General features: G+C 36.9%; 1 protein-coding gene across 1 annotated transcript in view; it reads left to right on the top strand.

Moving 5' to 3' along the window:
- LOC135214064 (rap1 GTPase-activating protein 1-like) overlaps positions 1–17,500 on the top strand; it is a 767,625-nt gene that overhangs the window by 716,614 nt on the left and 33,511 nt on the right. Inside the window, exons 6-7 of the mRNA XM_064248177.1 lie at positions 4,668–4,805; positions 8,647–8,791. Coding sequence (XP_064104247.1) covers positions 4,668–4,805; positions 8,647–8,791 — 283 coding nt within the window. The remainder of the gene's footprint in view (positions 1–4,667; positions 4,806–8,646; positions 8,792–17,500) is intronic.

Raw genomic sequence — 17,500 nt, 5'->3', positions numbered from 1 at the left:
TATATATATATATATATATATATATATATATATATATATATATATAATATATTATATATATATAAGCGCAATATTTTGCAGTTTAATTCTTACAGCTACCCACAATTAGACTCGTTTATAATTCTTTTTTTGTTTTTTTCGAATTTCGTCATTCTCTCGTAGCTGCGGTATACATTCAACACCTTCCAAATTAACTAATACGTACATACATACATACATACAGGAAATGAATGTCCAGAGCCTGATTTTTGAGGTCTCTCCATGAAAGAGAACTGCGTCATTTGCGTGAGACCGCGATCAAACAAGCTAGTGAAACAAAAAGAGAAATAGTGCTAAATAAAAGGCGTGGTTGAAATCACTTTTTAAAGTCGTGGTGTTGATACACGTAGTCGCCATTTTCCTTCGTCGTGAACTTATGAGATGGAATATAGTGGATATATCCGTGATTGAGGTTAAATACAGTGATGCAATGTAGTGGGTATATATATTATATATATATAATATATTATATATATATATATATATCCATATATATATATGCATATAATGGGTGTAATGTAGTGAGTATATATATCCGTGATTGAAGTTAAATACAGCGATGTAATGTAGTGGGTATATATATCCGTGATTGAGGGTGCATATAGAGATGGAATGTATTGGTTATGTATTTCCGTGAGAGAAGTTGAATATAGTGAATGTATCTTTGACTGAAGGTGAATTAGTGATGGAATATATATGTGAGAGTGAATATAGTGAATATATCGGTGATTGATGGAGTATAGTGAATACATCCCCAATTGAGAGTGACTATGGTGATGGAATATAGTGAATATATCCGCAATTGAAGGTGAATATAGTGATGGAATGTACCGAATATATCCTTGATTGAGGTTGAATATAGTGAATATATCCGTGATTGAAGGTGAATAGGTGATAGAATGTATTGAGTATATCCGTGATTGAGGTTGAATAGTTGATGAAATATGATAAATATATATAAATCCGTGATTGAAGGTGAGTATGATGACGAAATATAATGAATATATCCGTGATTGAAGCTGAATATGGTGAGTGATGAGAATGATTGTCGTGGGATAGAATTCGTAAATTACACAGTGTGGAATTTGTAGACATTGCTGCGTGAATAAGAACTTGTACATATTAATGCTGTATAGAATTTGTAAACAGCACGAGGAAGAATTTTTATAGAATTCACAATTGGAGCAAGGCAGAATTTGTAAATCGCGCAAGGTAGCATTTGCAAATAGCGCAAGGTAGAATTTGCACATCGCGCAAGGCAGAATTTGCAAATCGCGCAAGGTAGAATTTGTAAATCGGGCAAGGTAGAATCTACTTACTATACGTGACGCGGCATAGGAATCTTAATTGCATATGGAATGGGTCTTCGACCCTCATTATTTCAATTTGAAAGTGAATCGGTTCTATTACCATGGGACTTTTTTTCTCTCTCTCGCAGTGGAGTGAAAGTACGGGAATGTCTAGTAATTGGTGATATTTGAACGAATGGGGACCTACATTATAACGTGGTTGAGTAATGTGCATCGTGGAAATGGTATCGGCATAAAATAATCTCTTTAAAAAGCTGTTTTTTATTTTTTATTTATTTATTAATTTTTTTTTGAGAGAGAGAGAGACTAACTATATTCACTTTAGTTTAAAAAAACTGCAATATACTTTTTTTCAAAAGAATATATTTCCCACTGGATTTACAAATGAGGAGAGAGAGAATGTATTTGTTTATGCAAAGGAGAGAGAGAGAGAGAGAGTAAGAATATTCACTTATGTTCAATCCAAAGGAGCATATTATTTTTTTTTTTTTTTTCTAATAAAATATATCTACCATTTTATGTACAAATGAGGGAGAGAATCTGTTTGTCTTTGCAAGAGAGAGAGAGAGAGAGAGAGAGAGAGAGAGAGAGAGAGAGAGAGAGAGATTTGTAGCAGTAAAGAGAAAAAGTGTCAGTGGATAATTTTATTGTTATGGTCAATCAGTGTAGCGAGAGAGAAAAATTTTGGTATTTTATGATGATGATGGAGAGAGAGAGAGAGAGAGAGAGAGAGAGAGAGAGAGAGAGAGAGAGAGAGAGGAAGCGAGAAAAAAATGAACGAAAATAGGCAAATATTTGCAAGAGAGAGTGAGGGGGAAATAAAAAAAACTTGCAGCAATGCCAACCAGAAATAACTTACTAAAAGCGAAGAACGTTTGAAGTCAATTGTCGATCTTGGCATCTGTAAGTAAAAGAAAGAGAATTGAATTGCCTCTGTGAGCAGGAAGTAGGATCGAGGTAGATTAACGGCGGAAGTTCGGGGGAGAGAGAGAGAGAGAGAGAGAGAGAGAGAGAGAAGAAGAGAAGAAGAATTCTCCTTCTGTCTTGGCCGGGAGTAGGAAATGAGAAGTAACAAAGTTTGTAAAAGTTTTAGTTTTATTGATCCACTTTTGGGTGTTTTTTTTCTGTAGATGTCAAGAGCTTGTTCTTGGTAATGTTTGGATGTGGTTTAGTTGTAAGTAGATACACACACACACACACACACACACACACATATATATATATATATATATATATATATAACTTATATAAATATATATATATACATAATATTATAATATATCTATATATACCATATATATATATATGTATATATACTATATAATAGGAAATATTTATTTTTTTAACTCACATCGGGGTCTCTCCAATGAAAATAGGATTCTATCCCAATGGAGAGTCTGAAATTTATTTTCTGGGAAGTGATATAACATATATATATATTTATATATATATATATATATATATAGATATATTATATATATATCTATATCTTATATATTATATATATATATATCTATATTCTCTATATTATATATATGATATATATATTATCCTATATATATATATATATATATATATATATATATTATATATTGTGTGTATGTATGTATAGTTTGTTTTCATTTATGCATGTATGTGTGTACCGCATCTGTTTATTTTATGTTGTTATATAAACTTTTTTAAGATTTTTTAAAAAATCAATAAAACTTCAGAAAGTTATTTAGAACGTTCAAATTCCGTAGAAAATTTGTAATACAAACTGCAAAGAGGAGCATCGTACTACAGTACCACTCCTTCCGAAGTCAAGAGGAGAGAATTGGTGGAGTGGGTTCTCGGGAAGGGGGCGGGGTTGGTGGGGGAGGGAGGGGGGGTGTTAGGTGGGGTCGGGGAAGTTCACCTGCCGGAAGTGATTGGTAATTTGGAAGAGAGCGAGAGGTGAGGTTTCGGTGGATGGGTTGTGTGTGTGTGTGTGGGTGTGGCGGGGTTAGGCGGTTGTAGGTGGGGAAGGGGGGGGGGGGGGTTGGGACAGGGGGGGAAGGAAGATGGGTGATGTTGTTAGACGTAACAGCAGGTAAAAAGAAGACGGGTTGGGCGAGCGATAGAGAGAGAGAGTCTGGTCTTGTGCGTATGATGTTGTACATGTTTATAAGATGGTTATAATTTCACAAAGTTATCATACTCGAATATCTCTTATAAACTGGCATTCAGTAGCATATGCATTTTATCCTTACATTTGCTTATACATACATATGTATACGCATGTTTATACGATAGAATTGAAAAGACATGCTTATTAAGGACACTAATATTATTCCTTGTAAGCATATTATACATATAAATGTAGATGTTGATTAACTATATATATATATATATATATATATATATATATATATATATATATATATGTATGCAAACAAAAGTATATAGGTGCATATGTACACATTATGTAAAAATGTATAGAAAGACTATATGGATCCTCACCTTGGTAAACATTATATTTTATACATGCAAACATACATGTAAACATACATGTATAAAAGGCACGTCGAACTATACTGACGTCCACCCTTATTTTTCGTAGTAATATATCCTTTCCCGTCATATTTCAATGGGTGAATATTACGCTCTCGTTAATGACTGTATTAATGAAACTAGAGGCGTCTTGAGTTCGCTAATTAAGCCGGGCGCTCACGACTGGCCGGGTTTCCTGCCGTGAATCGTAATTGAGGAGTAGAATTGCAAGGTGAATGTTTTTATTATTATTATTATTATTATTATTATTATTATTATTATTATTATTATTATTATTATTATTATTATTATTATTATTATTGCTGTGTTCATGACTATGTTTGAGAACTCGTTACCAATTGCTGTTAATGTTTTTTTATTACATTATTCTCGTTAGCCAAAGGTATAACTTGAAAGTATTTCATTTAAAAAAGTCTGGTTGAAAAATTCAGTTTTATATACTATATATATATATATATATATATATATATATATATATATATATATATATATAATATATAAATATCAGAATTTCTACTCTTATTATTATTATTATTATTGTTATTATTATTATTATTATTATTATTATTATTATTATTATTGTTATTATTATTATTGTTGTTGTTGTTGTTGTTGTTGTACATGTAAAACTAATCTCCTTAGTAATTTTATTCTCCCCTGCAGGTTGTTTTAGTATTATTTATTATTATTATTATTATTATTATTATTAATATTCTTATTATTATTATTATTTATTATTGCACTTGCATTACTAACCACACTCATTATTGCTATCCGCAATTGCAGGTCGTGTTACCAGAAACTGGTGGCTACTGGGACGAGAGCTGTACAGACGTCGACCACCAGTATGACAATATCAACTCCAACAATAAGTTCGAGACGGACGAAACTGCCAGAAACTATAGACGCTATTTTATGGGGAATGTGAGTGTGTTTTCCTAAGAATTTTCAGTTGTTTTCATTTATATATTATATATATATATAGAATATATATATATATATATATATATATATATATATATATATATATTTATGTATATCATATATATATATATATATATATATATATATATATATATGTATATATATATATATATATATATATATATATATATATATATATCTATATATATATATATATATATATATAGTATATATATATATATATATATATATATATATAAAGCCAGGCCCTATTTCAAGTGGTCAAGTGTCCTGCCATTTTTAGAGTGCCTAGTGATTCTCAGGTGTGTCCTCTTGACGTGGTTGTTTCTGCGACGCCAGGTTGTGGAAATCAGTCAGTCAGTCATTTTAACATGGGATGCTGGTTTGCGATGTTTCTTCATTGTGTTGAATTAGGCTTGAGTTATCGTTATAATAATGATAATTCTCTCGGTCATCTTACTATATGTTTGGCAGTCAGTTTCGTATGCGTTTGTTGGTAATTATTATTATTACTATCATTATTTTCAAACGTGGTGTGCATAGTTTAAGAATGCATTTCAAAAACATCAGTCTATTTTTTAATGCAAAATCACCCATGAATTTTATGTACAGCAATGTAGTCTTTAAATGCAAAATACGAATGTACTTCTGAAAAATAGGTAATTTAACACCAAAAGTTTTCGCGACTCGTGATCTGGCAACATTGCCGTGGGGACCGAATGGAGTTTGGACCAGTGGTCTGAGACCGGTAACTGTGAGTGAATCAACACGCGCGCACGTCCGTACGCACTTACGAACACGCGTACGCACTGCAGAGGCCAATGTATCTTGTGCAGGGGGTGGGGGGGGGGGGGGGTTGCCTTCAATTTGAATAACGGTGTGTAAGCGTCCTTTGGCCAAGCCTTTTCAAATAGACTTTGAGAGATTTAAGCCTGGAACTAATATGCTTAGGCCTAAATTTGTTGTCCTTTTTTTTTTATAAACAACCGGAAGTGCATATCGAAACATAACAGCGTGGAGTAAATAGAGGCATTGTTAAAAGGAATATTTTCCGAGTTTAAATTGTATATTTATACAAATAACACCAGTGAGAATTTAAGACTTAGTAGTAGTAGTAGTAGTAATAATAATAATAATAATAATAATAATAATAATAATAATAATAATAATAATAATAATAATCCATCATATCTAAAAAACAAATATAATCTGAATTTAAAAGAACTAATATGAATAACGAAGGTGAGATTTTTTTTTTTATGGAATTCACCTTCCTTTTAGAAACTCATAACTAACAAACTTTAAATTATGGTTTAAAGTTCCTCAAAAACTCTGTGTGGAGTCTTCAGTCCTCGGCAGTATTTTATAACGGGTAAAATCTCTCTCTCTCTCTCTCTCTCTCTCTCTCTCTCTCTCTCTCTCTCTCTCTCCTGTTGATCACTGGTCACTCGTGTTGAACAGTGCTGTTTCTTCTGTTCAATTTTTATTATACTAAGCCACGGAAAACTAAGCTCTCTCTCTCTCTCTCTCTCTTCTCTCTCTCTCTCTCTCTCTCTCTCTCTCTCTCTCTCATGATAGATTATTAGACGACTAATGAACAGAAATTAATATTTTTCGTGTAAAATTGTCAAAGAAACTAAGAGAGAGAGAGAGAGAGAGAGAGAGAGAGAGAGAGAGAAAATTGCATGGAACATCCTGTCTTAATTGCAGGTAAGATGGTCTTATTTTAGAAGTTACTTCATACTATGCTACTCACGCTATAGATGAAAGTAATTCAAAAAAAAAAAAAAAATGGGGGTTGGGGTAATTTAATCGTGAGATTTATGAGATAAATGAAGCGATGATTCATTGGTTTAATTCTGTTGCGTTGCTATTTCATTCAAAATATGATGATGGAGTGATGTAATGACAGGGACTATGTAATGGTTATTTTTTTAGGATTTTATAAGTGTAGTGTCGTTATTGTTATGATGAATAAGATTACAATGATGATAAAAACGTATAATGATTATGATGAATATAAGTACAATCGTTTTTAAAACATATGATGCAATGATAATGGTAAATATAATTATGTCTCTGGCGTTATTTATATTTACGATACAATGATGAGTATAATGAAGATGTTGATGATAATGTATAGTAAGCGCAGTGGAGGGAATAATGATTAAAAAATATGCAGTTTTATCATTAGCATATCTGTCATTTCTTTTACCCTATTGAAAGTCTTTATATCTGTTTTGGAAATTTTAGAAAATAAATTATTTTAAATTGTGTGGAAAAATAACTGTATTTATTGTTTATTAGGAAGATTGCAGTTAAAGCTTTTTATTGGTTACCTTAAAAAATTAAATTAATTTATGTCTTTTATGTGACAAAAATTTAGTTTTTTATATTTTTATGTAAAAAAAAACTTGTTTTCTCATGTAAAATCTGTAAATGAATATATAGAAATAAAACGAAAATACAAAAAATTCACAAAAAGATAAAATATTTCGGTTGCACAATATAAGAAAAATGCATCAAGAAAAAGACTGTAAATACGAAAAATAACGGAAAAATATATTACCATTAAAGAAAAAAGGCAATTTAAAATTATTTTAAAAATTTACTTATTTCCTGTTGTCAAAAATAGTCTTCAATTTCATGAAAAGAATTAATAATTTAATATTGCATAGGAAATGAAAGAAGAAATAGATAATAATGAAAAATTATATATATATAAATATTCCAATAAAAAAACCATTACTTTCGGAAGCCTTCTTTCGTTTTGGGCCGTAGTATAAGATGCGTGCGTATAATGGGGGTCGTAATTGCCTCCTTCGCTAAATCGAAATGGCGTGGGCGTGGGCGTGGACTTTTGGAGGAGGACTTGGGCGTGAGGAAATTATACATAGTGAGGGTGGGTGAATGGTAATAAGGCCGGGGGGGGGGGGTCGGAATTCCCCGGTACTTCGCGTCATTGGTTCATCTGTTTGAGACGGCTCGGTTATTATTAAATGGCTATATTCCCACGAGGTCTCTCTCTCTCTCTCTCTCTCTCTCTCTCTCTCTCTCTCTCTCTCTCCATTAAATAACTTGTCACAACAGATAAATTAGAAAAATATATAAAGCAGTTCAGTAGGTAGGTAACCCTCTCTCTCTCTCTCTCTCTCTCTCTCTCTCTCTCTCTCTCTCTTCTCTCCTAGATACATAGAATTTCTCATTCAATGCATATTTGTAAAAGTGGTTTTCGTCTAGGTGTTCTGTCTGGGAACAGATTCCTTTCCGATGCTTTACGAGATTTTCTTGTCTTAAAAATTTTAATGTGCGATGTTGTGTTGACTACGGAGATGTTCTGGGAGTTTTATTCATGTCGCGGTTGTGTCGTAGGTAAAGTTGTTTTTGCTATAGTTTTTTTTTCACTAGATTCTATCGGTGATTTATTCTCATATATATATTATATATATATATCTATACTATTAGTAATATATAATTATAATATATCTCAATTTGAAAAGGGTAAAACAAATTCGGGACTGTCAAAATTGGTAATTTTTTCTAAGTTATTTTTCTAGTTTCAGATTTTTGATTTATAAAACAATTAGGCAACTTGTGTTAGTAAGCAAAATAAATTTAAAACAAGTCAGCCCACCAGAACAAAAAGAGAAAAAAAAGATACAACGACACAGTGTCACTATTTTACGCGTCTTAAGATACAAGACATTGAACAACAAATACGAGTGGTTGCAAGACGCCCTCTATCAAAGAAACAGAATGATTGAATACTCGCAAATCCTTAAGTATAGTCATCTCGTACTCCAAATTTCCTGTCTACCAGCGGCCAGAAGAAGAAGAAGGAGAAGAAGATGATGATGTTGATAATGATGTTGATGTTGATGTGGGGAAGGTCCGTGTGAATGGCGTGGTACGAGCTAGTCCTAGCGCATATGCCAACTCGTACCCATCCGATTCTAGTCAGTCGAGTACTACCGGATTTTTTCGTGTATTATATATACATTTCTTTGTGTTAGAAACGTGTTCCGTCGATATCTCTCTCTCTCTCTCTTCTCTCTCTCTCTCTCTCTCTCTGCTAGTTATAAAGATTAATGTTCAGATAAAGCGGTTAAGCTTTATTTTTCATTTTGATAAATTCTCTCTCTCTCTCTCTCTCTCTCTCTCTCTCTGCTAGTTATAAAGATTAATGTTCAGATAAAGCGGTTAAACCTTTTATTTTCATTTTGATAAATTCTCTCTCTCTCTCTCTCTCTCTCTCTCTCTCTCTCTCTCTCTCTCTCTCTCTCTCTCTCTCTCTCTCTCAGCCAGTTATAAACATTAATGTTCAGACAAAGCGGTTAAGCCTTTTATTTTCATTTTGATAAATTCTCTCTCTCTCTCTCTCTCTCTCTCTCTCTCTCTCTCTCTCTCTCTCTCTCGTGTATTTAGAGTCAGTTTTCTTAAACGTGATATTATAATCTTTCCCGGCGTCCATGTTATAGATTTGCGTTTGTGTTGTGGTTGTAAAATGGTTACCTCAGGAGCTGAGTCACTGAGGAAGTGTTTAATTTTTTCTCAGTTTATTCCGCGGAAGTTATTATGAGTCACTGGATGATGTCTTAACACATGTCCCAATCGCATTTGTATTTACTAATGCGCCGTGTGTTTGACTGTCACGGATTTAACTCTTTAATTTTTGTATCTAAGAGGAATTTTTTAAAAGTATTTTCCAACCCCGAGATTTAAGCGATCCATCTTTCCCACCTCGAAGGGGTCACTTTCGTAAAAAATCTGACATCGCCAGGTCTGTAGACTTCAGAAAAATCGTGAAAGTAAACACACACACAGGCCCATTTCCCACTTTTTAAAATGAACCGGAGTTATGTCCGTCAAACTTAATCTGAGACCGCATACCCACTCTGTGCCCGCGTCCCTCGGAAATCTCGTTTTTCCTCTCTCAGGGGCACTTACAGATATCGCCCCAGGGGCGCCCCTAGTCTGCTGCCCTCGGCCATTCCCAAGCCTGGGGCGGTTCCCAGTGAGCTGGGACAGTAACGTTCAAACATCCCGACCTCATTTTTTGTATATATTTCCTTTTTTAACAAGCATTCCCCCCACCCCTCTCCCTCTCTCTCTCTCTCTCTCTCTCTCTCTCTCTCTCTCTCTCTCTCTCTCATTACACGTCATTGAGTTCCAATTTAAAGCCGAGCATTCGAATTGCGTATACATGCTTGGCTCCTACCTTTATCTACTCGGAAAAGTAGATGTATTACTTTTTGAGACAAAAAATAAATAAACAATATAATAAATATAATACACAGATGTGTCTAAATAAATAAGTAGGCAGACAGCAAAGTAAGTAACTAAACAAGGACCACATTTGAAAAATACCCAATAAACTTTACGTCCTATCCGGTGGAGGCTTCCAGTAAAGAAAAAAAAAAAAAAAGTTTCATAATGCTCCTTTGGTCATTAAGGAAAGCTCGCGACCTTTTTTTTTTTTTAAAGGCCCACGTCCTTTTAGTTTGAGGAGGAAGAGGAGGAGGTGATGGTTTTTGAGGTGACGGTTATTTTAAGGGCATCATAAAGTTTTGATCTTATTTTGTTTATTTTCCTTTTTTTTTGTAGCTTTTAGTTTTACGGTAGAGCTATCAGAGAGAGAGAGAGAGAGAGAGAGAGCGTCAAACCTTTTCCAAATCAGTCACACGTCACACTGCCATAATATTTTCACATGTAGACCACCAGCTTATGGCTTTATGTACTTTTCAAAATTATTCTTTGATAACCCAAAAATAAAAATTTTCATCTCGTAAGATGACAAACTAACGCTCTATTTACGCGTATTCGCACTTTTGCGCGATCGAGGGAGCGCGCATGCGCGCTGAATCACCTTTCCCAGTGATTCAGCCGGAAAGGGTAACAGCGTAACTCGGGGCGTTCTGGACTGTCAGCGTGGGAACCTGTGACCCCCCCCCCCTAACCCTCTTCCCCCTTCAGGAACTCCCCTCCCCCTCCCTCCTCTAACTCCTTACCATTCGGTGGACCCCACCCCCCCCTCCTTATTCTTGATACCCTCCCCCCCCCCCCCCCCCCCCTGCCCCCCACTCCCTACCTCCACTCCATATTATTGCTAGTGCGACAATATGCCATTTTTATTCTGCACCTGCAGCTGTTGAGTTAATGGTGGGGTGGGGGAGGAGTGGGCTTTTTGGGAGAGGTGAGGTCTGGCTCCTGGGGGGGAGGGTAGATGTGGGCGGGGATAGGGTTTTTGTGGGAGGGAGGGGGTAGGGGGGAGGGACGTAGTTGGAGTCGTTTCGTAAGAAAGTAGTCTCACGAATTCGTTACACACCTGGGCTGCCTTTGTCTCTCTTAAGCAGTATTCGCGTCGCGTCTTGTGCTACCGGCGCTACAAGGTTGTTTGTCATTAACGATGTTGTTTTTGCAGTCAGGATCTCTGCGGTTGTTAATAATTGTAGCAGTTATAGCAGCTGTATTAGAAACAAAGGTGACTTGAAAGGTTAATCGACCTACTATAGTAGATTCACATCAACATTGCATTTGATGTCTAGGCCAGTCCCTTACGACGCTCCTGATTGGCCGTTGATAAACCAATCACAGGACAGGAAACTCAGTCTTTCTCGAGAGATTTCAAATAGGAAGGATGTATGTTCCACCTCTCCTGAGGGATACTTCTGAAAGACGTATCATCCCTCAGGAGAGGTGAAGCAAAGATCCTACCCATGTGAACTCCCGAGAGAGACTGAGAGCCTGCAGCCCTGTGATTGGCTTATCAACAGCCAATCAGGAGCGTCGATGATGTGAATCTCCTACAATATAGACATTTTGCACATCACCGTAAGTTTCTTTTATTATTATATAAATGAAATCTCTCTCTCTCTCTCTCTCTCTCTCTCTCTCTCTCCTCTCTCTCTCTCTCTCTCTGCGCAGACACACACACACACATACACATAATTATATGAAAACGTGTAAGTATTGTCCACTCTAAAACTCATTCATATTCTGACGCAGTTGTTCCTTCTGTTTAACCATGGGAATATTAAGCAAAGAATTAATGACAGCAGCGCCCAAGCAAAAAATGTAATGTAGAGGTTTTTGACCTGCGGGGTTGGGTTATTAATTTTTTTAAATTTTTTTTATTTTTATTTTATTTTTTGTTGGTGGGGGTATTCCTACAATTGACTGCAGTATTTACTCGCAAGTGCAGGGCTGAGTGTAGGACAGTGACTGGAAAATACTTGGCTCTTCTCTCTCTCTCTCTCTCTCAGCCAATTACGCTCTCCCATCCATCCTTCTTAGCCAAGCGTCAACCTCAGGTTTGACTCGATCGGACACGGAGGAGCCATGGGCCCCTTTCAGTGGTCGAACTTCCAAAATTTGAGGCCCTGTTTCGGCCGTGCCTTTTTTGGGCCATCAAAGATAATCTTACGGTTATGAACAGGTGGTCGAAGACTCACCCACGGTAGTATATATCCTGGGTAATGATGTACGTTACGTGCTCTCTCTCTCTCTCTCTCTCTCTCTCTCTCTCTCTCTCTCTCTCTCTCTCTCTCTCTCTTAGCAGGAAGATATGGCATCATTTTCTAGGGGAAGCTGTGTGAAGTCCTGTGGGATAGATCCTTTCTGTTCCATTAGGACTCTGACGTAATCAGCTTTTTCCATCGTTAGGTGGTTTAAGTACAAGCAAGCCTACCTGTCCTCGGGTAACGACTCTCTCTCTCTCTCTCTCTCTCTCTCTCTCTCTTAAAAGAAAACAAGACAAAATCATTAGGACACTGTGAATGAACAGTAAAAGCTGCTCCTGGAGATAAGTGAGCACACCATGTCTTCTTTTAGGATGGACTATCATTGAGACATCCTAATCCTTGTGTAACTCTCTCTCTCTCTCTCTCTCTCTCTCTCTTCTCTCTCTCTCTCTTCATTATTGTGCTAAGAGATTAGTAAAACTAGATTTTATTTATATATATAAAGTTAAGATGGCATTTTGTTTGTGTGTGTGTGTGTGTGTGTATGTGTGTGTGTGTGCAATTACCATTCTCTGTCGAAAGTTTTCCTCACTTTTAGAAGCAGAACTCCTCATAGGAAGAAGCTGCTGAGACGAGACTTGTCTCATTGTGTTGTATTTCGGAAGGCGAAAACGTGTTCGAGGCAACCTCGTGGAGTTGATCATTTTTCTTGCCTCTTCTTCTTCTTCTTTTTGTGTCCTTTCCGAAAGATGAATTGGAATTTAACCTTCAGAATGAATTTGAACAACAAAGGTTTTGTGATAAATTTTTCTTGTTATTGATTTGATATTTTGATTTTGATTTTTTTAATTTATTTATTTATTTTTGGATTGAGATACACTATTTTTAAAGTGTTTAGAGGATGCTTTTATGTTCGAATGATGCTTCCGTATTTTATTGGTGATTATTGTAATTGACAAAATGATTTTTTTTTGCAAGCAACTGAAGTAATTGTACCATGCCTGGCCATTTGTTTTCACCTTGTAATACAAATATCGCCGTCGGGTGGTCGACGAATTTCATGAAATAGAAATTGATAGTGATTTATCTTTTTTTTTTGGGGGGTGGGGGGGGGGGGGCACAACATTCATAATATATATAATCGATCGAAAAATGTTTTCATCGGAACATAATATTTATACCTCAACGTCCGCGGAGCCACCCAGTCACGTCTTTGCGGTTATATGTCAAGGATAGCAACATATCCTCCCTCCCTACAAGTACCCACAACCCACCCCTCCCCTACCCATCACCCTCCTTGGCACCTGACTCAACCACACCCCAATGTGCCCCCTTCTTCAATGTTTCATTCTACCTGCCCGTATCGCCGGTAAACTCCCCCATTCACGAAATCATCATTACCCATCTACCCCCTCCCGCCCCATCTCTCACGGGTACTAAGTGACCTCCCAGCCCCCCCCCCCCCCACTTGCCATCGCACCCCTTCCAGTTATATATGTATGTGCGTGTGTTTATAAAGGAGCCTAGATCGTCCCTACCAGGTACCACAGCCATCTAAAACCCTCTAACATTTATCAAAGACTTTAAATAAATGTCCCCCTCCCATCTACCTCTCTTCCAAATTATCCCTTCTCTCCCGAACGCCCTTCCCAACTATCTCCCCCCCCCCTAACTACTACCACCTCCAAGACCATCACCTACCCCGACTCACATCATCTATCCCAGGCACCAAATCATTACCTCTACTATTACAAGTTCTCCTTTCCCACCCACCTACACCCTTTCCAGTCGGTCACAGACTATATAACCAGTCATCATTCTCTCCCCCCATTCATGATCCATCAGCCCAAGCCCCCCCTCCTGCCTCCCTTCCTAACCAGGATAACACCTCCCTCCCGGCCCCCCCACCCCCTACTTATAACTTGCATTCAACAAATCGGTTATTGTTATATATCCTGGTGTAGGAGGCTGGTTGTAGAGCTCTTCCCCTTCCCCCTCCCCCCCCCGTCTCCCTCTCTCTCTCTCTCTCTCTCTCTCTCTCTCTCTCTCTCTCTCTCTCTTCCCATTGGTAAAATTGGAGATTTCGTTCGTGAATATAAGCGGTTCATATCCTCACTTGTGTTTTGGATATTCATGGCTTTCTTTGATAATCGTGAATACATACACACACACACACACACACACACACACACACACCACACACACACATATATATATAATATATATATATATATATATTTCTTGTTTGACCCTGTGATATCATTATATAGATTAATAAAGTACAGCATTCGCAAATTGCAAGTTTGCAACTCTGATTGCTCTAGATATTTATCTTCTCTCTTTTTGCCATTTCCTGTAATCGTTCCGTACCCACTAGTTTCACATGGATCGACAGGTCTGAGGATTGGATTCTCAGGGCTGCGTACGCGGGCACATGAACGCACGCACGCACGCAAGCGCGAGAGAGAGAGAGAGAGAGAGAGAGAGAGAGAGAGAGAGAGAGGTAATAAATCTTAAACGCGGAAGTCTCCCAATGCTTTTGTGTTCTGCTTGCATTTGTGGCTACATCTCGTAGAACTTGTTTGGTGGCGACGTTTGCTTGCTTCCTTCTCTGCTTGTTAATTGCAAGGCGGCCTCATTCGCTGTGACTCATGGCCGTGTCTTTATTTTTAGGATGAGTTGCTTTTTATTATTATTATTATTATTAGTTGGTGTAATGTCGGTCAATCACACTCCTTCTGAATGGAAAGTAGTCGTAATTCTATTGTTTCTCTGTACAGCTCTGCAACATTTGAAAGTTTTCCATATGGTGGTATTATTATTATTATTATTATTATTATTATTATTATTATTATTATTATTATTATTATTATTATTTAATTTTGCTGTGTTCCATTCAAGTTTTAGGCATAATTTCAATTATTTATCTATAAACGTTACTATTTCATTTTCATATGCACACGTACGTACATCGATGAATGCATTTTACGAATATATTTCATCAGAACTTTCCCATCATTTTAAAAAAAAGTCATGAGAGAGAGAGAGAGAGAGAGAGAGAGAGAGAGAGAGAGAAAGTAGGTTAGAGGTAAGGATACATATATATTTTGCATTGACCAGATTGCAGGCCAGGTAGCATCGTCGTGATGTGTACTTCCTGCCATTTGGAAGCATCGAAAATTATCCCACTTGTTCAGAAAGGTCGTATAGTTACCACAAGGACTCCCTGTTTATTCTGGCAGTGCAGCAGATCCTGTGTGGATGTGTGTTTTCGATTTTAATTCCTGTGATTATCATTTTGATAACCTCTGGATTGATTTGGGGACGCAGGAAGCGTTCTGTTGCAGTTTTGCTCTCTCTCTCTCTCTCTCTCTCTCTCTCTCTCTCTCTCTCTCTCTCTCTCTCTCTCTGTCTCTCTCTCTCTCTCTCGTTTGAATACTGAAATTTCAATGACAATGTGTAAGGATTGCTATCACATGACTATGTTATTCCTCTCTCTCTCTCTCTCTCTCTCTCTCTCTCTCTCTCTCTCTCTCTCTCTCTCGTGATGTTGAAAATGAGAGGAATTATGTTTATAAAGTTAAATAAAATTAACTATTTATTTTTATTCTCACGAAAGATTAATTTGACTTCAAAATCTTAAGCATGGAATTTATATTATTAAAAAAAAACATCATTTTCTGATGTTTTTCTTGATAAAACAGTATTCAGTTGTCAGCAGAAAGTGCTACAAATGTCGGTTCAAGATATCATAAAGTGTATCTATATATAATTTATTTCCCTATACTGTAACGTGCTTGATGTCGCGCGCTACGCGGCGCCGGAACCCAGCGCTTCTCGTCATGGTCTCCTCTACCCTATTTATCCCCTTCCTACCTAGCCCCCCCACCCGGGGCGGACAAACAAGAAAGATCCACTAGGATCTTATTATCAAAATTCCTCGTGAAATATACTCCTTGTTTTTTACGGGTCTAATTATAAGGTCACCGGATGTTGGGTCTGATTTATATTCGGGTCGGATAGTAAAATGTGATTTGTATTCCCGTTGGTGATGCCTTGCATACACCGAAGTTACTTGATGTTATTGTAGTATTAGTGGTTGTTCTAGGTCGTAACTGTTGTTAATCGTTTTGTTTTTCTCTAACGACAATTGAAGGTTTTATTATATATATATATATATATATATATATATATATATATATATATATATATATATATATATATATATATATATATATATATATATATGTATATTTTTTTATTGGGTAATATTGTAGCGTTTCCTAAAAGTTGCTTAAGTTTGCTTATATATAACCCGTCCTTTGCGTATGATATTCCTTTAACCTGCGATATATGTCTCGCATTTTGGCTAGTTTTAAATCAACCCTTCTTTCTGCCCCTGCAAATCAGCGAGAACAAAAGTAGCAGAAATCTCGCCCTTATTTCTAGATGCCCCAAGGACTATATAAACACACTTAATAACAATAACAACAACAACCACATCCTGTGACGTGGGTATTGCAACAAAGCAACAAATCTCCGGAGATGACAAAATATGGTTACCAAGACCTAACCTCTCTCTCTCTCTCTCTCTCTCTCTCTCTCTCTCTCTCTCTCTCTCTCTCTCTCTCAGAGGCCACTCTTGGCTGGTCGTAACACTAACCCCAAGACCTTATCTCTCCCTCTTCCTACACCCTCCCCTTAGTGATGACATTCGCATTATCGGCCTCATTTCGCAACCGGACTTCTTCCATTAGACGAGATCGACGCGAGAGAGAGACAGCTGAGAGAACCACTTTGGTTTCCTTTCTCTCTCTCTCTCTCTCTCTCTCTCTCTCTCTCTCTCTCTATGGTCGTCCGTCGTCGGAGACCTCTCAAAGACGCTCGGTTGTAACAAGAGGAGATAAAAGAGTCTTCGTATTTCCAGAGGTCGTAAGCTAGACCTCCTCCTCCTCCTCCTCCTCCTCTCATCTCGGTCACTTTCACCTCCCACCTGATCTCTTCTGGATCAGCATCTTCGGGAAAGATGCTGCTATTCCCGTCTCTCGCGTTTTATTACTTATATAATCTCCTCTCTCTCTCTTCTCTCTCTCTCTCTCTCTCTCTCTCTCTGTCTCTCTCTCTCGTAGTAGCCATCTTGCTTGGTGAGACGTATCCGCGTGAAGTCAGATTAATCAACAGATATCACAAGTTAACATACGACTAGAATTTGAG

Source organism: Macrobrachium nipponense, chromosome 45 (genome assembly GCF_015104395.2).
Source record: "Macrobrachium nipponense isolate FS-2020 chromosome 45, ASM1510439v2, whole genome shotgun sequence".
NCBI lineage: Eukaryota > Metazoa > Arthropoda > Malacostraca > Decapoda > Palaemonidae > Macrobrachium > Macrobrachium nipponense.
This window is presented reverse-complemented; position numbering and strand designations above follow the sequence as displayed.